Genomic DNA, 26,425 nt, shown 5'->3' on the forward strand with positions numbered 1-26,425 from the left:
ATTACTGTGTTCATTTGTTTTATCAAACTTCTAACTTTCTGGGTTTTATTGACCTTCTGCAGTCAATTTCTTTCATTGATCTTAATAGGTCTATCTATCTCTGATAAATCAAGCAAATCTTCTCTTAGCTCATTTTCTTCTAAACTGAGAGCACATTTTTGTTTTCCATTTCCTGTGGGCGTTCTATAGAAAGTTCTATAGCATTTTTCCTGTGGCACATTCTGTTCAATTTCATCCTGCGCCATCCATTGCGCTGTCAAATGGGAACTCAATGGCCTATCACTCCTCAACATTGACTGTGTCAGAGTTTCCACAGTTTCCTGTTCCCTCCCTTGCTGTCCAGCTTCAGGTTAACATATATACTAGTTTCCTGTGGAAGACTCCAAAATATCTTCATATGGCACCTGACCAATTGCTTCCCATTCCACTGGTTTCCCCTTAATTTGGATGTCCTTTGCTCTATCCTGTTGTGGTGCTTTCTGAATTAGATTTTCTACACTGAACCCTTCACTTTGCAGGTACTACATAACCTCAGTTTCTATTTCTTTAACTTCTCCACTACTAATCTCCTTTTCTACTTTTCCTCTTTGTCTTCTTATGTTTTGTACTGTAAAGTTTTCCACGTCTGGATTCCCTTGCCTGTATTTCACTTCAAATACCTTTGGTGCTGCTCTTTTTGTATTGACTAGTTTTGCTTTCTCCTTTGCATAGATATTACACCATATTAAATTTCTTTTTCTTTCCCATGTCTATATCTCTTCTTCAGATGTCTCCTGATCTTCCTGTTTCTCCTTACTTTGGGGACTTGTTCCATCATGTTGTGATATAACCTGTGTTAGACCTTCTACACCAAATCCTTCACTTCGCAGGCACTCCATAACTTCAACTTCTTTTCTTTTTTTTTAACTTCTACTTTACTAATCTTCTTTCCTACATTCTCTCTTTGTGATTTTTTTATTGTGAAATGTTCCATATTTGGATGTCTTTGCCTGTATTTCTCGTTTAATATCATTGGGGCTGCCTTCTTTATACTGATTAATTTGGCTTTCGCCTTTGCATAAACATTGCACCATATCAAATCTCTCGTTCTTTCCCATGCCCATACTTCTTTTTTATACTTTTCAAAAATGTGTAGGTTTTGTTGTTTATATTTACGCACTTCATCAGATGCTTCTTTTTCCAAATAGATCAAAGTTTCTTGGTCTGTAGATTGTTTTTCACAAATCTGTTGCATTAATTAACACAAATTTTTATTTGAGGCTTCTGACAGTTTTTCTTGTGGAAGAATTTTTCTTTCCTCTAATTTCTCTCTCAATCTTTTTGTACATCTTGTCCGGAAATTCTGGGCTTTTTGCACAATAGTAACAATACACAATTTCTTTCTTATCCTCAATAGTCCACTCTATTATCTTTATAGCACTTCTTTGGGGTATCAGTTTTTGAGATTTTTGTGGACTGCTACTTCACTCTCAAACAAGGCCCAGCCTCATTGTAGGACTGTTTCCATATTTTAAGGATTCTACACTGTCATTTTTTCCAGTCCTGTCAACAGTGTGCCTACCAGGATTGGACAATTTTTTATCCTGTGTCTTGTGCACCCAGCTATCTTTTTTAATTTCTGACCTACTTCTGTTCATGATATATGCTATATAAATACAGTCTATATATCAGTGATGTCTTGGTGAGATTTTGTAAAAAAACAACGTCCACCTTGTGTAGGTACTCACCAAGACTTGAGGATGAATTCAAATTCAGCAATACTACTCTCCTTTATTTATATATATTTACACACGCACACACACACACACACACACATGTATGTATATATATATATATATATATATATATATATATATATATATATATATATATATATATATATACACGTATACATGGACTTTATGTGGCATATAGTCCTGCAAGACATATGCGATGATATAGAAGATGACTACTTTATTTTTGCACACAGTAACTGAAAAATTGTACATCCCACTAATGAATAAAAACAATAATCAACTAATAGATAAAGCCTTGGTGAATTATGCACACTTGTATCTATCCACACCATAAAAAAGCAGCCACAAAAGTCCCAATCTCCCCTATACAGCAACAACAGATGCACAATAACCAGGCAGCAATTGCAGGAGGATACCACAATATTTTGCCTCTATGATATGTATACATTACAAATCAGTTTTCTTCTGTTTGGAATTGGGGACAAATCTGTAAATAATCAGACAGGGACACTTAATACATCAGTACTGTTAACTCGAGTCCTTAACTGAATAAGATAATATGAATTAATATACATTCTAATTACTGTCATTTTTATTAAGTGCAATTCTTCAACAATTTCTCCAAAAAAAAGGTAATTTGGTTGTATGCAAAAACAAACTGGATTTATGTATTACATTTTAATTTCACACACAGTTCTGTCCACCACAGAACTGATATCCAGATTTTGGTCTGGGTTTACTTATAGGTAAACAATTCCACAAATAATAATCAGACAGGGGTCATTCAAGAGCACTTAAAACATTAGCATCACGTTAATTTGACTCACTGACAGAATAAGAGAATGCAAATGAATATACTTTTTTCCCCTAAAGTAAACACGGCAAATCTACATTATAAATCTTAACCTGTTTATAATCATGGTCATTATATAAATGGTAATTATTCACCTGTTTCTCAAAGATAATTACATAAAAAAGCCATTAAGCCAAACTACTACATTGATTTGCATTACATTTTAACTTGACACATCCAGCAGTCCAGTCAGCCTACCATACCTCTTAAATGTCCAGATTACTGCCTCATTTTTAATCTGCTACTCATAACATTTGCGTTTTTCACCGGTGATAATGGCAGACATATGTCTTATGCTTCAGAAAATGCATGCTAACAAAACCTGTTAATTCTAGCAAGCTACAGCTTTCTAACTTTATAACAGCAATATTTAAAAACTGTTCTTTTTGGACTCTGTCCCACCCACCATTATTGTGGAGACAGTCACCAAGTACTGACATACACTTCAGTTTTGGACTTCAATCACATTCTTCAGAAAATGCATGCTAACACAAATCCTGCCTTAAGGCAATATTTAACATCTGTCCCTATTTTTAGGCCTTTGTTCCACCACCATTATTGTGAAGTCACTAAATAATGACATACATTTGAGTTTCAGACTTCACATCTCACATCCTGCAGAAAATCTCTGCTAACACAAATCCTATTCTAATAGCCTTCTATAATTACAAAAGCAATATTTAAAATGAGTCTCACCACCGTTATTGTGAAGACAGTTACTACACATTTCAGTTTCAGACTTCAATCACATCCTTCAGAAAATGCATGCCAAGACCAAGCTTAAGGTTATAAAATTAATATTTAAAATCTGTCCCTATTTTGTTTTTGGTCTTTGTCCCACTCCTTCCAACATTATTGTGAACGTGAAGTCACTAAACTATGATAATGCATGTGAGTTTCAGCCATCACATCTCTCTGAAAACATGATGGACACAAATATTGCTATTATAGCAAACTCCTACATTTATTAAAGCAATATATCTTAAAATCTGTTCCTATTTGTTGGCCTTTGTCCCTCTCCCACCACAATTACTGTGAAGTAGCCACCAGGTATACTACCTGAAGAAATGGTTGCTGAGTCTGTGTGTGACTGCTGGCCTGGTATCAGTCATTGAAGCAAGTGGAACTGGATAAATGAACAAATGAAACAAAGCCAGTAGCAACTAGCAAGGCTGCCAAGCAAAAACCTTTTATTTTTTAATAAAGTTATAGCGGCAGCAACAGAGTCATAGCATGCTCACAGTGAATGATTTTTTTAAAAAAATAATAAACCAAGCAAAATGCTTTGCTCGATTTATTTTTAAATAAAAAAAAAAATAAAGCAAGAAGCAGCAAATTGCTTTGCCCACTGTGGCCACCAAAGTCAAAGACCTATGACTGCCTTCACTGCACCGTCCCTCCACCTGCACAGCCAATCACAGGTATTTGGGGCAGTACACATGTTGACGTAAAGGGGGTGTGATGTATGCTGTAGCGTCTCACAACATCTGTGTAGGTTATTTTTGCTTACCTTAAAGGGAAATTTAAAAAAATGATTTCTTCAGTGCAGATTGCACCCTAGACAAGGCAGCTCCCAAGCTGATTGCCCCTCTTGCCCTACCCTTGGTACACTATTGTTTGTGCATTAACATTTCACTTTGTTCATTTGTAGAGTACACTTGGGAAAAGAGGTGAAGATGTAGCAAAATAAGGCTAAGCAATCACGGATTTTTCAAACCAACACAAATATGTTACCAGGTCATGATAAAATGTTAAACTCACTGATGTCCTCTCAAGCTACTTCTATACAATTTTTACTGCATGTTTTCAATCACCATGCTTATCAAATTCACACCTGCTGTCCCAATGCAATGATTCTTGAGGCTGTCCTAGCAAAACATTTTTGCTGGATGGTGCATAGAGTATATTTAACAAATTCTCTCCAGTACAGTACTCAACTTTATGTGTATTTCAATTCAAGGGCCAAGTAGCTGGTGTTATTTTGCGACTCTGTATGCAACGTGGACAATTACTAACAGTGCTTGTACACACAGTTACTGAACTGTGCTGTGTTCACTACCAATTCTAGCATACCTCTTTTCATTTGCATCTCACTTCAGCTTGAATGATGTTGAAGTGCAGTAATTAAATCAAAAGGTGCTTCAACAAAGTATTAGTTTAAGGGTGCAATAATGAAATCAAAAGGTGCTTCAATAGAGTATTAGTTTGAGGGTGTGCACACTTATGCAACTAGCTTATTGTACGTTTATTTTTTATATTTTCCCCCCTAACAGATTTGTTTTTCAATTGAGTTGTACAAGTTATAGGTCACATTAAAGGTGGGAAATGTTTTGAAATTATTTACTGTGGTCTCATTTTTTAGATCACAAAAACATGGCATTTTAACAGAGAAGTGTACACTTTTTATATCTACTGTGTGTGTGTGTGTGTGTGTGTGTGTGTGTGTGTGTGTGTGTATATATATATATATATATATATATATATATATCTATATATATATCTATATATATATATATATATATATATATGGTTACATGTTAAAAGATCGAACGACTGAAACATCAAACTGCATATGGTCGAGACCATATGCTTGATATTTCAAAAGATCGATTTTTTAACATGGTGTAAAAAAAAATAAATAAATTATGTAGAACACTGTAATGGCAGGGGGGCAAGCCCCCCTGCACCCCACACCCCCCTACTTAAATATACTAACTTCGAGATCGCGCTACACTGAGAATGAAGAGTGGAACAGGAAGTTTTCCTATTCCCTGCTGTAGCTCAATCTTGCAGTTGGTATATTTAAGTAGGGGGGGTGTAGGGGGCTTGCCCCCCTGCATTACAGTGTTCTACATAATTTCTTTTTTTTTTTACACCATGTTAAAAGATCGATTTTTTGAAATATCGATCATATGGTCTCGACCATATGCAGTTCGATATTTCAGTCGTTCGATCTTTTAACATGTAACCCATATATACATATATATATATATATATATATATATACACACATATATATATATATATATATATATATATATATATATATAGGGTCTACTATCAAAATCTTGCAACTGACTAGTGTGAGTGTTCATATATGCGACCCAAAATGTCGTAAATTCCAATAGCCGACCGTTCACATAACCAAAAGTGAGAATTAAAGAAAGTCGACAACTCAGGAATGTCGACTTTACAGAAAATACCTACACTGCCAGTTATATGCTACGAACGTTTTGAAGGGGCGCAAGCCCCCCCTGCACCCCCCACACCCCCTGCAAACTACATATTCCAACTGCAAGATCGAACAGCTGCAAGGCAAGGGATAAATTTTCCAATCCACACTGTACTTCAATCTCTACTTATATCAACCACCACATATCAGCGAATGCACAGTGGCATTCACTGCAAAGGACACTCGCTCAATTGAAAGTCAACAATACAGGAATCAATCAACTGCTGCTCAGCATTCCTGTGTTCGCTGAACCTTCACTTGTCATTCTGATAGTAGTGTGTGTATGGCGATATATATATATATATATATATATATATATATATATACACACACACACACACACACACACACACACACACACACATTCTTGAGATCAGTTATGGGTCTGTTGTGCTGCTGCTGCTGTTCATCCATAGTCAACGATGTCCAGTGACATCACGTCAAGGAGGTTAACCAAGTACGGTGTATCCGTCTGTGGCTGATCATTCCGATACGGGCTTGGAAAGCTCTGCCGCACGTTGGGCATAAGTGGTCATTTGAGTTAGTTGGCAATGAGTTGGCTGTGGATTTACACAGCTCATGCTTCCTCTGTGCCTCTGCGGACCTGCTCTGCTCATAGGAGGTAGCACCTTTGCTGACACAGCTTCACCAGAGGGGCTGCCTTGCACTAGGGTTTCTCAGGAGTCCGGGACTATGTCAAAGCTCTTCAGAGAGACTTTCAGTGTGTACATGAAGCACTTTTTCTGCCCACCTTGTGTGCGTTTGCCTCTTGCATGTTCACCATAAAACAGTCTCTTGGAGAGGCGTGCGTCTGGCATATGTACAAGGTGGCCTGCCCACCTGAATTGGGCTCTCCTCAGCAGGGTGTAGATACTCGGCAGTCCAGCCTGAGAGAGGACAACTGTGTATGGAACTTTGTCCTGACAAGTAATTTTCAGCAGCCTTCTTAAGCAGTTCATATGGAAGCGATTCAGCTTTTTGACATGACGCTCATACAAATTACAAATGTCTCACAGGCAGACAGTAGCGTGGGCAGTATGACTGCCTTGTACACCTTCAGCTTTGTGGACAGTTTGATGCCTCTCCTCTCCCACACTGACTCCCACAACGTCCAAATGCGGAGCTTGCCTTGGCAATGCATGTGTCCACCTCATCGTCAATGTTCACAAAATCTGGAGAGTGCGCTGCCGAGGTATGTAAACTTGTCAACAGCCTTCAAGATCTCACCTTCAGCTGTGACAGTTGGTTCTGCACAAGTCTTCTGTGCTGCGGGCTGATGCAAAACCTCAGTCTTCTTGGTATTAATTGTGAGGCCTAAGTTTCTGCAAGCAGTGGAAAAGCAGTTCATACTCTGCTGCATCTGGGCCTCTGTGGCAGCATTGAGTGCGCAGTTGTCTGCAAACAGGAAATTGCGTACAAAGTCCTCTTCAACCTTGGTCTTGGCCTGTAGCCTCTACAGGTTGAACAGCCTGCCATCAGTCCTGTATCTAATCTTGATGCTTGTTTCTTCATCATTGCAGAAAGCATCTGCCAGCATGGCCAAGAATATCATGCTGAACAGCATGGGTGCCAATACACAGCCTTGCTTGACTCCGTTGGTGACTGGGAAGGCATTAGAGGAGTCTCCATCATCCAGTACTCAAGCAAGCATGCCATCATGGAACTGGTACACCATACTGATGAATTTGCCTGGGCACCCAAACTTCTCCATGATCTGCCATAGCCCCTCACTACTGACAATGTCAAAGGCTTTGGTCAGGTCCATGAACGTTGTGTAAAGGTCCCTGTTTTATTCCTGGCACTTTTCCTGAATTTGACATGCTGCAAATATGTCCAGTGTCTCTCGTCCCTCTTTAATGCCACACTGACTCTTTGGCAGGTGTCCATCTTCCTTGTGTTGAATGAGACAGTTGAGGACTCTGGCAAGGATTTTGCCGGCAATGACCAGGAGAGAGATTCCTCTGTGGTTGTCACAAGACTGCCCGTTTCCCTTTCTCTTACAGAGATGGATGATGGAGACATCCTTTAGCTCCTGAGGGATAACTTCCTGTTGCCACATGGTCTGGAAGAGCTCGGTGAGCTTCTGCAACAAGACTGGTCACCCTGTCTTGTAGATTTCAGCAGGAATGGAGTCAGAGCCTGGTGCTTTACTATTGGAGCGAAGCTTAATTGCTTCCTTAACCTCAGATTCCTTTGGAGATTTTAGGGAGGTGTTAATGACTACTTGCTGCATGCAGTCAATGGCTTCGGTATTGATAGAGGAAGGCCTATTCAGGACATTGTTGAAGTGCTCAGCCCATCTTTCCAGGATGGCTTTTTTGTCAGTAAGCAGGGTGGACCCATCGGCACTGAGCACTGGTAATGTTCCAGAGGACTGTGGCCCATAGATGGTCTTGCATCTCTCTGAACTTTGCTTACACCTTGCTTTTGATGGAGTTATAGGCTGCTTTCTTGAAGACAGATGTAGTGTCTTGCTGGAGGGATCTGAAGGCTGCATGCTTCTTATCCAACAGCCTCTGAATATCTTCATCATTATCAAATCAGTCCTGGTGTTTGCATGTGTTCAGGCTCAAATGAGCGTGAGCAGTGTTGTAGACCACATCCCTAAAGGCTGCCCAGTCCTCTTCTGCACTGTTGGTGCCAACGCTGAGTTGGTCAAGCTTATTGTAGAGGTCCTCCCTGAGGTTCTGGTGCACAGAGTGCTATTCTAACTTGCTGAAATTTAAGCACCTATTGGTCTTTTTCCCCATGCAGGTGCCACCTAGGCTGAATGTGCATGTTGAGTTTTAAGAGGATGAGTCTGTGGTCTGTCCAGCAGTCTGTGCCACACATGGCCTTAGTCACTCTAACATCCTGCCTGTCCCCTCTCCTTACTATGACAATCAATGAGATGCCAGTGCTTGCTGCGTGGATGCATCCAGGACATCTTGTTACTGTTGGGTAGGCGGAAGATTGTGTTTGTGATCAACAGGTCATGACCTGAGCAGGTCTTCAGAAGTAGATGACCACTGCTGTTACCTTTGCCGACTCCATTCCTCCAAATGACACCCTCTCATGTCTGGTAGTCTGCACCAACTCTGGCACTGAAGTCTCCTGAGATGATGAGCTAGCCACCTTGGGCACAGATGCTATGAGGGACTCCAAGTCTTCATAAAACTTGTCTAACTTCCTCTGGATTTGTCATGGTGGGGGCATATACACTGATGAAGGTGGAGTGGTGCTTTCCTTTGAGTGGAAGCCGCAGAGATACGAGTCGGTCATTGAATCGTTTAGGGAGGCTGGCTAATTTGCTAATCAGATTAGATCTGATGGTGACACCCACTCCTGCTTCACAATGTTCATTGCTGCTGGGGCCACTCCCAAAAAAAAAAAAAAGAAGTATAACCGGCTTTAACTTCTGTCAGCTGGCCTTCTTCTGCGAATCTTGTCTCACAGAGGGCTGCTATCCATGAGCATGCGCACATTCCATGTGCCAATAGTGAGCAAAGTCACCGATGTTTTTTTCTTTGTGATTCGACCACATGGTTGGGATCCCAGCCTGCCGCGGCAAACAGGCCAGTGGTAGGATGAAGCAGGCTATGTTTAGGGCATCTTTTCTAGTCCCTTTCTCAGACCGCGGTGGTAAGCAGAGCGACTCTAAATAGGTCTGCTCAGACACCCGGGGCTGCCGAACTCTACTGCTGCTTCAGTCCAGTAGAGAGAATGACCCATTGCCCTGGGCTGTGCCTGTGTGTGAGCTTGTGGCTACAGTTTCCAGTGTATCCGCACCTGCTGCTTCTTCATTCGCCCATCGCCACAGGACTTGGGGTGGGGTGGGGTGATGTCTTGACTTGCGGGTGAAATGGATTAGAGTGAGAGAGAGTTGCGCAGATAGTCAGTCTCACTCTGTCATCCCAGCCTATCTTGATCCAGTGGCAGGACATAGTAGAGATGACTAGAAATGGGTCGGGATGCAGTGGTTCCCCAACAGTGTCCTAATGTGTCTCACTGGGCCCTATTTGCACTCCACATCACTTTGCTGAGTCCGCTTTCCTGCCCGTTGAATCAGTCTGGTGATTTCCTCCGCGCAGTCTGCGGGATCCAGTCTTCGAATGCATAGATAGACAAGCCCTAACTCGCTGAGGGTTACAAACCTGTCGGCTACCCTCACCTGGTTTTGCCGGCCAGTTGAAGCCGTTTACCCATGGTGTGGCCGCTGTTGCATGCAAACTGCTACGAGGAGCCACAGGTGAGAGCTGAGCGTCACGTGAGGACCAAGGTGGATGAACTACTCTGAAGAGCACGTTCGCCCATCAGAGGTACTACCTCTCCCTGGCACTCCATACACATGGGTCTGTTGTGCTACAACAGCAGCAACATACAGAGTATATATATATATATATATATATATAGGGGACATGATAAAAATTATAATGGATTTGTATGCAGTACCTGTACTTGCTTGTTCATATTATACATATATGTGGCTGTAGGAGAGTTTATGATGCTGCAGTGTCGCAAAAATAACTTTAGCTAGAAGGCACAATAGAAAACTGATTAAAGTTTATGTATCTACATGTAACAGAGGAGTGTGGCTATAGGACAACAAGTCCCGTTTCCATAGATGATCCACAATAAACTCATTCTGTTGGTGCACATCTTCAACTCCGATGTAACAAAGATTCCGTAGACAGCTTTGGTTTTAGTGTTACCATCTACAAATGATGCTACTACTTGTTCATGTGATTTAACTACCCACAAAAGTACTATACACCAGTTCTGTGTTTGGTATGCAATAAGACATTACTTTTGTAGCTTTAAGAAGTCACCTCTGAACTGGCAGCTGGGCATAATCCCACTCACTTCTTAGTGCACTAGTTCTACACAGCAAGTACTCTGGATCTGAATATCTTCCCTTGTGTCTTACAGGATTTGCAAGCAAATTTTATTACTTTTTCTACAAACAAGGAAATCACTGATCCGGTGTGATAAGCATAAATAAAAACATAAATATCCTTTGAGTTTTCATTTACTAACAAACTGTGCAGCAGTCCTTTCTGGTGCACACAAGTTCAACTTGCTAAGCTTAACCTTTCCATTTTTACTGCACAGCGGAGTACAGTAATGAAGTATAAAACATACCTGGGAGAATACCAACATAGATGCCAAAACTAAAAAGCTTGCTTACTGCTTTCATTTTGTATCTGAAGAGACCAATAACTGTCTGTACAATTCTCAAAATCACCCTTATTATAACACCAGGCCGTATACAGTAATGAAGCTACTGAATGTGTTTCAGTGACACTCTTGTTAGAGCACGTGTGCCCTCAGATTTTTATTTCTCAAAATTTAGATAATATACAAAAATAATATACATACTCTGATGTTGGCAGTGGGTCTTCCTGAAAGTAAGGATCCTGTAATGCTTGCTCAGAAGTAATCCTCTTTGTGGGATCCATAGTAAGGAGTTTTTGCAGCTATGTTCCAAAAGAGAAAAAAAAAACAAGTTAGAGTACAAAGCAGACAAAGAATTTAGCAAATACTTACAAAATCAAACACACAGTGTTTAAGATATTGACAGGTATTACTATTTTTTGCAGAATCCTAAACCAAAGTTTGTGTGGACTATGTGAGACAGTACAACTGTCTCAAGAACTTGAACCTCAGTGCCAGCACTAATGGCTCAGTGAGATAAAGTTCTGACTGGCCACTTAGGCACTTGATAGTGCTGGCTGAGATGACTGTGGGAAGGGCATAAACAACCATACATACTGACACTATCCCATGGAGGAGGGGCAGCCAGTGGAGGGCAATTAGGCTCACTAAGCCAGTAACGGGTAGTAGCCTTTAGAGTACCTGAAGTGCACACATACAAAGTGATGTGGTTCACTCATCACCACAGCCAGTGGGTGAGGTTAGACATTTGTATGTTTTCATTGCCAGGATGCTGGTGAGACCACAAAGTACTCTCCTGTCTAATTGAATAATGGCTCCCTTGGATAGGTTTTCCTCAATTCTGGGTGTTATCCTCAGAGAGGAGGAACAAAGGAGCACTATCCAACTGAGGAGAGGACTGATGGTTGGCAAGCACAGGGGCAAAAACACCATTAAAAAATAAATCTCAAGCAAGATTTTTACAATTATGTTAACATGATCACATTATTAATTAATTTTACATTAACCTGTACCTAACAGCTGTTGACGTTTCCAAGTTCCCATTCATCCATTAAGGAGATAAACTAAAAGAACAAACTGAAGGAAGAATATCCATAGGTCGGCCCATCTTTAACAGCTTCACTTGGGATACTAGGACATATTTTAACTTTTCACATCACAGCTCCCAATCTCTTGCTTCAAGAAGGAGAAAATAAATAATAAAAGTTACAATCCATCCATACACATCCCTTTTCCCATTTTTACACATGGGGTAGGGATGTCACTTCAACAGTGACAATCCAAGTGGCCAGCCCTGCTGCGGAATAAAAGTTATAAATTTGGGTAAAATTCAGTCATTGGTGAAGGCTGCAAAGGAGCCAAGCAAGACTGCTGCTAAGGCTCAGAGCTCTGAACAAAGGTCAAGAAAAAAAATCAACTAGTTCCAGACACAAAAACATAAAAAAAACAAGAGAAATCACTGGAGAAAAGGGAGCAGAAGCTGGCAAAGTTTAAAGCAGCTTCACAGGAAGAACAACTTTATAAACTGTTCTAAAAGATGACAGCAGTCACTGAAGGATGTAAACCAATTGAGAGAAACAGGCAATCAACAAAGAGAAGCAAGCTGAAATAAGTAATCCAGGACCTGGAACAGGGCAGAGCAGCACTGAGATCAGAGGTGCGCAAACCCAGTAGAAGGCTGATAGTAGCAGGAAAAATAGCTACAATGGCAAACAGGAAAACTAGATGACTTAGAAGACAGGTCTAAGAAGATTCATATGGATAATAAGGGTACCAGAAAGTACAGTTGTGTACACTTACCATAAATGTAGATGTTAGAGTGTATTCACTGTTGTAGTCATTACATTTGGTTTATCTGCTTGCAGGTAGCCCTCAGTCGGCCTGATTATCAAAGTCTTGGGTCCTGCATCGGTTGCTGTCTCATATGACGTCAGGTAGTCAGGGGTATAAAGCATGCAGCCGACGCCATTACATCAGTTTTACTTGCCCCAGATATCAGGTGGCCCCATAATGGGAAGCAATTATATACAAGGTTACACCGCCAACAAAAAACAAATACACCACAACGCTTAAAGTATAGTAAACAAAAGGAGAGGTACAGTCAATAGCAGTCAGGGGGCTGAAGGGAGGGTAACCAGGACTGCAACAGTGAATACACTCAAACATCTACATTTATGGTAAGTGCACACAACCGTACTATGTTCTTCATGTTTCACTGTTGCAGTCGTTACATTTGGGTAGATTCCCAAAGCTAAGGGAGGATGCAATTAGAGAGCATTAGGACCAGCTATTAGGCCCTGCAAGACTACAGTGGCAAAACCAGCTCTGGATTTAGAAAAAATTGGCAAGTGGTAATGCTTGGTGAAGGTATGTAGGCTGTAGAGGTAGATGCAGCCCTGGTTGAATGGTCTTATCCTCTGTGGAGTAGGTTTTCCATGGTGCTTATAGCAGAAATGAATGCAATGGCCTATCCACTTAGAAATGGTTTGCTTTGGAATGGTCTTCCCCTCTGCCCCTGCAGCAAAGGCAACCAATAGTTGTTCAGATTTCCTGAGAGGCTTAGTCCTGTCCAAGTGAAATCTAAGTTGTCTGTGCACGTCCAAGGAGTGCAGTATTTGTTCCCATTTGTTCTGTGGATTAGAAAAGAAGGGTGGCAAATGAATGGACTGATTAAAGGCCACACTGGATACCACCTTGACATAAAGGAAGGATTGATCCCGAGGGACACCTTGTCCGCATGAAAGATGATGAAAGGCTCCACTGCCATGAGGGCCTGTAATTCAGACACCCTTCTTGCTGAAGTGATGGCTAGAAGGAAGGCTGTTTTCCAAGAAAGGAATTTCATCTCTGCATTTGCAGCTGGCTCAAAGGGAGGTAGAGTGAGCTTTTCCAATACAAAGTTAAGGTCCCAGGCTGGAGTAGGGGCTCTCCTGGGTGGTCTTAAGTTTTTGGCTCCTCTGAGAAATTGTTTCAGCAGTGGATTGAGAGAAGGGGGGTGGGCTCAGTATTATAATGTGCTGAAATGGCCGAGGCATGAATTTTAATGGATGAAAAGGAAAGGCCCTTGTGAAGCATCTCGGTTAAGTATTGAAGAATGTGCGGTAAACTGGGCACTGTTGTGGCCATCCCCTGAGTTTGGCTCTAGGAACATAATCTTTTCCATTTTTCCGGATAGGATTTTCTAGTACTAAGCCTCCTTGCCTCCAGAATGACATCCATCACCTGCTTACTGAGGGATGGTAACGGAGAGCTCATGTAATTAGCCAGGCTGCAAGGCTCAAGGTTTGAAGCTAGGGGTGCAGAATCTGGCCCTCCTGCTGGGACAGCAGGGAAGGGGTCTGAGGCAGGTGCCATGGTCCCAGCAGTGACAATGCACAAGAGGGGGTACCAGTGTTGGTGTGGCTAGTCTGGTGCAATGAGTATTGTCCTTGGTTTGTCCAGTTTGATCTTTAGTAGAACTTTGGAGAGGAGAGGCAGAGGGGGAAAGGCATAAACTGTTTTTTCAAGGGTCATCAAGGCCACCACTGAACTGAGAAGTTGAAGAAAGAATAGTTATTTAAAATGTTACCATAGATGTCCTTCTCTTCCATGTTGCAGTATTCCAAACCCTTGGGTTATCCTCTGCTTACTACCTGAATGTCACATCTGGTCAGTATACAAAAGCTGCTACTCACTGCTAGGTAAGCGGGATGTCCAACTTTGGCTGAGGGAGTGTGGGCCATAAAAGTGATATCTGCATGTACCTTTCCTCAGAACCCAGCTGGACCCCAGTCCCAGGATAGCTGTACAAGTCCTGTGCCATCCAAGAAGGGACAGTTTATTGAAAAGAAGGGGGGGTACTGCAACATGGAAGAGAAGGACATCTATGGTTACAGTAAAATTTTACACAACTATTCTATGCCCTTCTATTCTCATGTTGCAGTATCCTAAACTCTTGGGGTGAGTGCCAAAGCTCAAAGGTAAGCGGAGGGAGGTGGCTTGGAATGGTTTTCTAGAAATCCATGAAATATTGCCCTGGCAAATCCTGCTCTAGATCTGGAAATGTGATCCAATCTATGTTTGGTAAAGGTATGGACAGAAGTCCATTTAGCTGCCTCTAGAATGGAAGTATTGCCCAGTCCCTTGAAGAAGGCTCCAGATGACGCCACAGCCATAGTAGAGTGAGCCTTAATTTTGGATTTTAAATGTTTTACATGGTACGTGCAACAGAAGGCAATGGTCCTGGAAATCCAGGCAGAGATAAGTCTGTTTTGTCACTGCTTCTCCCAGAGCCCTGGGATGAAAGGAGACAAACAATTGTTCTGATTTCCTAATTGACTTGGTCTTGTCAAGGTAAAATCTAAGCTGTCTGTGAACATCAAGGGAATGCAAGACTCTCATTGTCATTCTGTGGATCTGGGAAGAAGGTGGGCAGGTGAATATATTGGTTTAAGGATAGCTCATTGACCACTTTGGCCACAAAGGAGGAATTAGTTCTAAAGGTCACCCAACTGTTATGAAAGGTGAAAAAAGGAGGTATTGCCATGAGGGCTTGTAGCTCTGACACTCTTCTAGCTGATATCAGGGCAACCAGGAGTACAGTTTTCCAAGTACAGAGTTTCAGAGAAGCTTTAGATGCTGGTTCAAAGGGGGCAGCTGTGAGTTTCTCTAAAACATAATTCATGTCCTGTGGGAGTGGAACCAGCTTCTTGGGGGGCTTGAGATGCAGTACTCCCTTTAACAATAACTTTTCAAGTAGCCAAGATGCTAAAGGGGGATCAAGAGGCAGACAAGCTGAAATTGCAGCAAGGTGGGCCTTAACAGAGGAATATGCCAACCCTGTATACAAGAGCTCACACAGATACGACAGTACCAAGGGACCTTCACCTTGAAAAGGGTCCAGCTGTCTTTGTATTCATCACATGGAGAATCTTTTCCATTCAGACAAATAAGATCTCCTGGTATTAGGTTTCCTGGCCTCCTGCAGGACTGTAAAAGCATGTCCTCTGTGTAAAGGTGTCTGTAAGGGATCAAAACACTCACAGTGTGAGGTTCAGTGACTCTAGGTGGGGATGGGTTAGGGATCCCTTGTCCTTGAGAAGGTCCACTCTGAGGTAACTTGTGATGATTGCCCCTGGCTAAATGCAGAAGGAGGGGAAACCAATGCTGTCTTGGCCAAAATGGACTCCCCAACAAGATTTTTGGTTTGTCCTGCTGGATTTTCAGTAGGACTTCTTGAACAAGTGGGAAGGGGGGAATGCATAGAGAAACATCCCCTTCCATGAGATTGAAAAGGTGTCCATTGCCCTCGTCTGGGGACTGGGTAGCCTGGTGCAAAATATGGAAGCTGTCTGTTTGGAAGGGAGGCAAACAGATCTATCTTGGTGTACCCCACTTGTGGACTATGTCCAGGAACACATCCCTGTAAAGCATCCATTTGTGGAATTGTGACATGGACTTGCTCAAGGTGTCTGCTTGAGTGTTTTGGGATGAAGGGATGTATACTGCCTGCAGAGAAACTCCCTGCTGCGTCACCAGCTCCCAGACTTAGAGTGCAAGTCTGCACAGCAAGTAAGATTTTGTTCCCCCCACTTGTTCACATACCACAGAACTGTAGCGTTAGACCCTGCTATAGAGTATGTTGGAAGGCTTTCACAGCAAAGATTGCTCTCACTTCCATGATATTGATATGCTCCCGTCTGAAGTAGTCTGACCAAGTACACTGTACTCTGAGGTTGACCATGGCAGCTCCCCAACCCAGATGTGAGCCATCTGTGCATATCTCCTGAACTGGGGGGAACAGCTTGTAAGGGAAGCCCTGGGTTGAGTGTCACTTGGTGCAACCACCATTCCTGACACATGGAAGGAAAGGAATGTTGTACTCCGGGGGTGTGACTGTTGTGTTCAGATAGACCTCAAGTACTATTACACTTTTCTCATGTGAAGTCTTGCCAATGGCAACATTGGGATAGTGGATGTCATATGGTCTAAGGTACTGCGTGTATGTCAAGGTAGCGGTGTGGAGGGCAGGTACTGCTTTAGGTTTTCCACCCTCATGACATCCGTTGCTATTCTGCACCTGAGGAAAACTTGGTCTTGTGATGGATTTAGATTGGACTTGGGGTAACTGATCATGAATCCCAGTGCTTGCAGGACTGATAGAATTGTTTGTAATTGACATTGTAGAGACCTGGAACATTATGCCTGAATTAGGAGGTCATCGTGGTATAGGAAGATTTGAATCCCTTGGGTCCTGCAGTAGACTATCCACTGGAGTCGAGCACTTAGTGAATACCCATGGTGCTGTAGAAATTCCAAAGGGCAAAGCAGAGAACTGAAAGTGAGGAACCCACAGAAAAATGTAAATATCTCCTGTAGTTGGTCCTAATGGGGATGTGTAGGTAGGCATCCTTTATGTCCAAAGTAGCTATGAATCTCTGAGGCCAAGGAAAGAGGGTCTGGAGGGTAAGCATATGAAAGGTGGGTACTTGTAGGAAAAGACTGAGGTGGGAGAGATCTAGGATCAGTCTTCATGGTCCATCCTTCCTTGGGACTAAGAAGAATCTTGAGTAAAATCCCCTTCCCCTTTCTGCCAGGGAGATGGGTTGTTATTGGCCTTGAACAATCAGACTGTTTATGACTGGCGGGAAAAGAGGGAGCTGCACTTTGGGTGGCTGTGGGATGCCCCTTCAAGGAGGGTGGGGTGATCCAGGTCATAAAATAACCCTTTTCTATAATGGACAAGATCCACCTCTGTCTGAGGTAATGCTTTTCCAAACTGGAAGACAGTGAGACAGCCTTAGGGACAGGGGCATGAAAATCAGGTGAGCTAGGCAGCAGAGGCAAGTAGTCGCAGACTTCCTGCCCTGTCCTGAAACTGAGGTTTCTGGGCAGAGGTCTGGAAGGAGTCTGTTGCTAACTAGTGCTCTTTATGCCACTGGAAGGAGGGGTGGAGCAGAGTGCTTTCTGATTAATTGGGCTTTGGAGGGGTAGTTCCTAAGAAATATGGGTATAGGAGATACAAACAGGTGCTTTAAATCCTGTAGCTCCTTCTCCTTTTGTTGAAGACTTTTGAATAACTCAGACAACTTTTGTGCCAAAAAGGGCAGAATTATCCAGGGGTGCGTCCAAATGTTTGGCCCTAATGTCGTCATGCAGAGGCTGTAGTCTTAACCAAGAATATCCTTCAGGACTGAAGCAGATGCAGCAGCTCTGGCAGAAACTTCTGCAGCATCATAACAGCATCCAATTGAAGGTCTAGTGACCTGGGAACACAGGGAAAGATGGCTAGAAATGTGTGCCTTAGAAGGAGACTCCTAGAGGTCTCTTAAGAGCTTGGTGTCCTGAGCCAAAAGGGCTAAGGCATACTTTGACATGTGTGCCTGGTAATTCACTGCCCTGAAGACCAAAGAAGCAAAAGTATACACTTTTTTTGCCAATACACTCCATGGCCTTGCTGTCCTTGACTGTGGGGAGGACAGATGTGGAAGGAAGCAGTTTGGAAGGCTTATCAGCAGAGACTGAGACGGTGCTAGGATCTGCAACTGGGCATTTGATCAGAAATATGGCCTCCTCAGGGACCTTATAGAACCTGTCAGACCTTTGAGGGGAAGGGGGTTGTGAATCTGGGTTCACAAAAGCTGCATTGAAAGCATCCAAGAAAGCAGGCAGGACAGGTGGAATAGCAAAAGGAGCAGGCGTGTCCATTTGCAGGAGTTCATAGCATATTTTTTGGACCTCTGACATCTCACAGGAATCCCACTTAATGAATTCTCTCATTTTAGAGATAGTCTCACCAAAAGGGAGATCCTTACATGGAGAGTCTGTCTCAGCACAGTCCTCCTCTGGGGAATCATAGCCAAGGGGTGATGGCATCTGAGACGCATAGAGTCCTCTGAGGAGGAGTCACAGGAATCTTCAGCTTCAGGTTGAGGGATGGTCTTCAACTTGAGGCCTTGGACTAATAAATGGAGGTGCAACTGGTGGAAAGGCAGGCATAGCAGGCCTTAGGGCCATGAATGTATTAAATAAACTTTGTCAGAAAACTTGCCAGTCTGGTTGGTTTTCAGCAGGGGGTAAAACATGCTTGGACTTCTGTTTCCTTTTCAGGGAAGGCCAAGAGGGTGTAGGGCCTAAGGGAGGTTTAGTAAGCTCTGGAGCTGTGGAACAGCCTGTCTGGGCATCTGAAATAAGCTGAGGTTCCTCCTCATTGTCGGCAGAAGACGTCTACGAAACCTCCACGGCATGCCTATTGCTCTAGCTTCTTTGGCCTCCTGAACGGTACCTGCTATACCCATTTCAGCAGATTCCAAATGTTCCTCCAGGCCAATGTTGGCCACATGAGGTGCAACAGCGGTTTTAGGACTAGAAACTTTGGCCCTCTTTTTGGACGGCTTGATGGACAGACCAGACGGCACTTCCATAGCTAAGCATTTGAGATGCTGGTTTTCTAAATAAATATTGAGGGCTTGCGAGTGTCTTAGTGATGAAGGCCTGACAGAACACACAGGTTTTATGGTTGTGAGTAGGCCCTAAACAGAAAAAGCAGAGCTTGTGGGTGTCCTTATGGGGGATCTAACGTCCACACCTGCACTTTCCTTTCCTGGATGACATGAACCTAAACAGACATGGAGTGACCCAAAAGAAACAGAAAAACGTCCCAATGGGGTACTTATCTTTAAAAGAGAAGATCAGATGGCAGGGATGCCAGGAAGAACCGACGTTCATCCTTGAGGCAAAGAAGTTCTAAGGAAAGGTACATCCAGAAATCACTTTTATGGCCCACACTCCCTCAGCCAACGTCAGATGTCCCACGTACCTAGCAGTGACTAGAAACTTTTGTATACTGGCTGGATGTGATGCTCGGATAGTAAGCACAGGATGACCCAAGGGTTTGGAATACTGCAAGATGAGAATAGAAGAACATCCACTCTGATCAGTAGTGACTGAAGGGTTAGATGCATTGCTTGATGATGTAATGTAAATAGTCTGGATTGAGATAGTCTTGCAATCTGACAAACTGTATCCAGGTGAGCACCTATAACTCCAGGTGCTAAGTGGGGGAGTGATGAGATTTGTTTGTAGTTGACTGGGATGCCCAGGTGAAGACACAGGCAGAGTAGGTATTCCTTGGTACGCATCAGTAGATGTATGGTGGGAGCAGTGAGGAGACAGTCACAGAGGTAAGGAAACACCTGGAATTCCAGCACAAATTAGTATAAATTACTTCAGTCCAAGATTGGCCTGAAGTCCCCAGTTTTCTTTGGCACCAAAAAGAATCATGAATAAGTTTCAAACCCTTGTTTATCTGGTGGAATCTCTTGGATGACTCTTTGAAAGCAGCTTTTGTATCTCTTCTGCTGTGACCTTTCCCTGATAGGGTGGTACATTGTGCATCATCTTTGACAATTTGGGTGGATAATGGGAAAATGGAATGCAGCAACCTCTGGTCGTAATTGCCTGAACCCAGACATCTTTGGTGATGGATGTCCAGGCTTCCAGGTGCAGGCACAAGCCCTTCCCCCGAGTGTACAGCAGTCAGGCAACCTTTCAGGAGCATTGATAAGGCTTCTCAGAGAAAGGCCCTCTGAAACTTTGGCTATGCAGGCCTCATCTGCCATATGGGTGAACGTCTGCCATTGGAGTTCAGCTCCTCTCCCGCGAGGGCGGAGGTAATCTATCCTCAAAGGAGTCTTGGGAAAAACCTTGCAATTTTCAGAACCACATCTTTTGAATACATTTATGATTCTGTGAGACGGTCCTCTGAAGGGTAGAAAACTGTACTCCTATAACAGACAGGGTTTTCCCATCTTGCTGACTTCCTGGAGATAGCATCCTTAATGTTAGGGCTAAATACGGTAGATTCAAAGGAAACATTGCCGAATGACATCTTGAACGGCTCTGCAAAGTCAAAAAGATGAATCCAGGCAAGCCTCCTTTCAGCTATGCCTGAACCAGCTACTCTGGAAACACCCCCTGTAGGGTGAGGAATGAGTTGCATGGAGGCATTTGACAGGGACTGAAGGGTGGCCAATTGCAAAGACAGTCATATATAAATATGCTTTTCACTGGAATTTTACTTTTCAATGTTTGCCATACACTGATATTAGCTGTGCTGAGTCCACGGCTACAGAAGTTGTAGGTGGAGCGTGGTTACTATGCACAAGTGAAGTTTTCCCTAGTTCTTTACTGCAAAAATCCTTCTTTCATCTCATCGGCAAACGTCTCTAGCCTGCTCAGGCTGAACATGTTTTTGCCTAGATCTGTGCAGACTTGTTACCAGTTCTGCCTGTTTAAGCATTGTTTTTTCCTACATAACCTGTGTGTGACAGTGTATTTTCCTTTCCTCCATCTCCCTCCTCAGTTCCTACAAAAATAAAATAGTACTGGAGAGTAAGGGAGACAGCAGACTACCCCATCTATTTTCAGCCTTCTAGCACTTGGTATCCCAAGCCAATATAAGAATGGCCTCAAAGCATGCTGAAAATAAACTCTTGCTTTACCACACAGATTCTATCTACATAAGGTGCTAACACAGCTAACTTGGAGCCAGAGTTCTCAGAATCACATGTATGCAGTGAAGATCATACTGTTTTACACACACTCACACAAACACAACATCCTCATACTGACAACACTAAACTGCCATATGTTACTGCCATTAAAACAATCATGGCCAAAGACTCCTAGAGCTTTAAGAGGAGGCAGCAACAACCCCGCCCAATACATCATCTACACTCACACCTTCATCAATTGTCACCATCAATATAACACTCCAGTCCAACAAGAATAAACCAGCTCCTGGACACATCCTATAAGACACCGACCTCATGCTCACTAGGCTGAACAAGTTTACAGTCAACTGTCCCTCAGGAGCCAGGACTGCTGTCATATCAAGGGCCCTCCGGATTCTCCTGCAGTATGACTAGGACATGACAATATCCCTGCTGAAGTGAAAGATCTCTCATAAAAATCCATGAAAGACATGCAGGAGGACTTGCTGGAACTTGTGACACATGCTTCAGTCAAGGATAAAACTGTGGTTTTAACAGTTATCCTCCCCGACTTAGAATGACGCCTAAAATTCAAGGAAAATATAATTGTATTTAACAGTTGGCTAAATAGCTGGTGTCATTCCAGGGAGGTTCAGTATGTAAGCTCCCCAGGATGAGATAACTAACGATCCTATTTACTTTGCAAAGGATGGTCTACACCTCTCGTTCAAGGTATTCCACATACTTTTTTATTGAGGAACGTTTAATTGAAAATGTGGTTTTATATGCTGTTCCATTGACAAACACAAGAAGGTGGCAATGTTTTATATATTTTTTTATATATGTGTTTTTGTTTTAATCACACATACATATATATATATATTTTGGGTTAATTTGATATCTCAAAAGTTTAAGTATGCAAAACAGAACACGTTGATTGGCCATAGTTCAATTAGAAATGGTTTAAATTTTTGGTCATTTACTTTCAGCCCATATCTGATGAAGTGACGAAACGAAAACGTATGTTTTAAACGTTAATGCTGGTGATTTCAATATAAGTGTGATTTTAATTGACTCTGAGTGTTTATGCTGTCGAAAAACACGTGGTACATTTGGCAATTTCTTCGCTGACTGGGAGCTTTATTGTGCGTCTCTGGGTTCTTGTTTTGGAATTACCGGTTTTCATTGGAGCCCTTGCATCTTTTTGTGTTTATTCCACATACTGACTAAAACCTCTGCTGCCCTTATTGTGCCTTTTTTTTTTTTTTTTTTTTTTTTTTTTAGCAAAGTTCATCTAATGAATGTATCAATCAAACAAATGAAATTATAAATTGGACAACAGCAAGGTAGTCCTTCTTAACGAAAGGAGTTTTAACAAACTGATTTGGAGGCACTTCTGTGGTGGGAATTAATCCATGTTTCTGCAGTCACCAAGACATGGTTATAGTGCAATGACAGCACCCCACCCATGTCAGGGTCCTGTGCCTATCACAACTTCATATCCACTGGTAATGGTAGACATGTCCATCAGGGATATTATCCCTTGTAAAGTGATATTAGTATAAACCCCAAAGCAAGCTCACTGAACTTCAGCTTAAACAAAGTAAGTCAGAATTTCTCCTCATAGTTTGTTACAGTCACTTTTCTAATGTCCCACGGGATCATGAAAACTTACAGGCACTCCTTGAAAATATCTCTATAAAAGATAATTCTTTAATCCTTGTCTGATTTCAGCTACCTGTTCATGGACTGGAGTACTTACACCTATAATGCTGGTCAACAAGAATTCCCTACATCAAACTGTCCAAAATCTCACCAGTGGTGGTAATATCCTGAACCTAGTTTTCATAAACTCAGCCCTGGCATGTTCTCTATCCCTGTTAAGCTGGGCCACATAATATCTTTGCATTCAACATCCACCCCTTTGTGACAACATCCACCCTCGGTTTAGAGACTTAAAAAGCAAATGTTTGCAATTCTCTGACAAAATCTCAAAATTCACCCATGTTAACCGCACAGTGGATATGAGATATACAGCCACTTTTGCCAAAGGTCTTTATGTTCATTAGGAAAAGAGAGAAGACCCCACCAGAACTAACTACAGTGGCAAATTCAATGCTAAACCACAACAGGGGTCGGTAGACATTAAATTATACAACAGAAAGAAGAAACTGCTTAAACTATCTTCTATGGCCAGATCTTCCCATCACAAACAATATAAAATGCCTCCCCAAGAAACTGAAGGCAGCTATAAAGACCAGCAAGGCAGCCCATGAAATTGCTAAGGATAATGAGTCCTTCTTTAGCTTCATTACAAAAGAAAGAAACTAATTCACATGAATGGAGATGACAAAATCAACAAGAAAATGAGAGGGATACTGCTGGAAATGAAATAATCCTCAGGTCTTGGCGAGTACCTTCAGGTGCTGTACCTTTTTTCACAAAATCACACCAATATGACACTGATATATGGACTGTATTTTATATAGCATACATCTTAGACAGAGGTAGGTTAAAAATATAAAAAAAGACAGGTGGGTGCTCAAGTCTCAGGACAAAAAAGTGACCAATGACGTATGTGCACTGCTGCCAGGACCGGAAAAAATGACAGTGCAGAATCTTCAAGATACAGAACCATTCCTACAATGAGGTTAGGCCAGGCTCAAGGGGAGGATGCCACCCCCATCACTGCTGCAGAAGTACTCCACAAAAAACAACAGGCCAAAAAAGAATCAAAGTTAATAGAGTGGACTACTATTCAAGAAGCCCAGAATTTCCAGACAGAAGATACTCAAAAAGATTAAGATGGAAATTAGAGAAAACAAAAATATTTGCACAAGAACTGTCAAAAGCTTCAAATACAAATTTCTGTTCATTAATGCAATAGATCCATGAAAAACATTATAGATACTAAGAAACTTTGGGCCGTTTGGAAAAAGAAGAGACAGAAGTGCAAAAATATAAAGAACAAAACCTAGAGATTTTTGAAAAGTATAAAGAAGAAACAGACATGGGAAAGAAAGAGAGATCTGATCTGGTGCAATATTTATGCAAATGAGGAAAGGCAAAATAATTGTTAGAAAAAAACAGCTCCAAAGATATTTGGAAAGGCACCCAGATACAGAAACGTTCACAATACTAAAAATAGGATCACAAAGGAGGACACAGAAAAGATGATTAGTAAAGTGGAAGTTAAACAACTAGAAGCTGAAGTTATCAAATACCTGCAAAGGAAAGGAAAGGGTAGAATCTAACACAGGTTATGTCACAACCTAATGAAACAACGATTCCCCAAAGTAAGGAGAAACATGTGGAATGGGCAGCATCTGATCACTTGTCCGACCAGAAGCAGACAAAAATCAGGCAGCAATTGAATGCGCCAAAAAACAAATGGAAGAATATAAGAAGGATCAGATGAGAAGGCAAGAAATGTGGAAAAGGCATAAATATAGTTGCAAGTACAGAAAACTCCTGGAACAACCACAGGTCAATCAGGACTTAGCACAGGAATGGTTAAGGAAAGGTGAAGTTAAATCAGAAGATGAAAGGTTATTACTGGCAGACCAGGACACTGGACTATGTACAAGTTGGTTTACAAAGTCCATTGAACACATGGGAGAAACAGACAAGTACAAGTTCTGTAAAACAAATAGAAACAGTCGCACATCTTGTTGCTGGGTGTGATACACTAAAGGGAAAGGGCCTGTATACTGAAAGGTATAATAATGCGACAAGACTGTTGCATTGGAGATTATGCAAACTTTATAAAACTGAAGTAGCGCAGAAGGACTGGAAACATGAGCTACAAAGCATTATAGAGAATGATGAAGTTTATGTCACATGGGATCACCCATTAACAACAGTTTGAAAAATAGATGCAAGAAAAACAGATACAGTAGTCCGTGAAAAAAAGACAAAAGTGGCATTGATCATTGAAATTGCTACAACCAGTGATTACAGTGTCTTACGTACAGAGAAACACAAAGTCATAAAATACCAGGATTTGCAGGCATAAATGAGGGCAATGTTAAAAAAGGATACCCAGACAATTCCAATAGAAGTAGGAGCAATGGGTCTCAAAAATAATTTACAGTCATATTTAGATACACTACCGATACATGCAACTCCAAATGAATTACAGGAGTCCATTCTCAGCACATTGTGGCTGTTGCGAATAGTACTTTTGGCTAACAAATACTGACACAACCAAGGAAATTTATCTATACCAGTACCTGGAGGCTCAAACAAAGGAACATTAGTTCCTTTAGCATTTTCTGATCTTTACAGAAGTTTCATTGGTAGGGGGTTGGCAGGAGGGAAGTTGAGGAAGAATGAAAATGGACAACACAGATGGAAGGTTATGGTAAGTACATAACATCTTTATCTGATGTTCTAATTTTCATTCATTCCTCGATGACTGGGACAGCGTCCCCACCTACCTCAATCCAGGGAGGACTCTAAGGAAGGATGTTCCTGAACACTGCTGAGCCGAAGGCTGCTCTTCCTCTACAGACCAGATCTAATTTGTAATTAGCAATAAAGGTATGAGGGTTAGCCCCAGTGTAGCTGCACCAATATTGGTGCAGCCCCAGTGTAGCTGCACCAATAATGTCCATGGAAGATCTGGATAGAAATACTGATGAAGTTGACATAGACCCTTCGGAATGAGCTCTTAGAGGTTTGGCAAAGACAAACCCAATGTTTTATAAACATAGGAAATACAATCAATCAGTTAACCATTTGGCTAAAGTCACTTTAGTAACTGGTTTGCACAATTTTGTGTCCAAAAAAACACAAATGATGATCTGATTTCCTGAAACCTTTTGTCCTATGAAAATAAAAACAAATGTTTGTGGACATTTAAGAGGTGCAACATGTACTCTCCTTTGTTTGAGAATTTGGAAAGAAAACTGGGAGGCTGACAGTTTGATATTGGATTCAGTCACCCCCTTAGGCAGGAAGGATGGGTTGATTCTTA

General features: G+C 41.9%; 1 protein-coding gene across 3 annotated transcripts in view; it reads right to left on the reverse strand.

Annotated features, from left to right (window-relative positions):
- CDK19 (cyclin dependent kinase 19) overlaps positions 1-26,425 on the reverse strand; it is a 1,741,514-nt gene that overhangs the window by 561,799 nt on the left and 1,153,290 nt on the right. For all 3 annotated transcript variants that reach the window (XM_044066618.1, XM_044066628.1, XM_044066639.1), the window contains exon 10: positions 11,180-11,277. In XM_044066618.1, coding sequence (XP_043922553.1) covers positions 11,180-11,277 — 98 coding nt within the window. The remainder of the gene's footprint in view (positions 1-11,179; positions 11,278-26,425) is intronic.

Source organism: Protopterus annectens, chromosome 1.part0 (assembly GCF_019279795.1).
Source record: "Protopterus annectens isolate FY-2018-M chromosome 1.part0, PAN1.0, whole genome shotgun sequence".
NCBI lineage: Eukaryota > Metazoa > Chordata > Ceratodontiformes > Protopteridae > Protopterus > Protopterus annectens.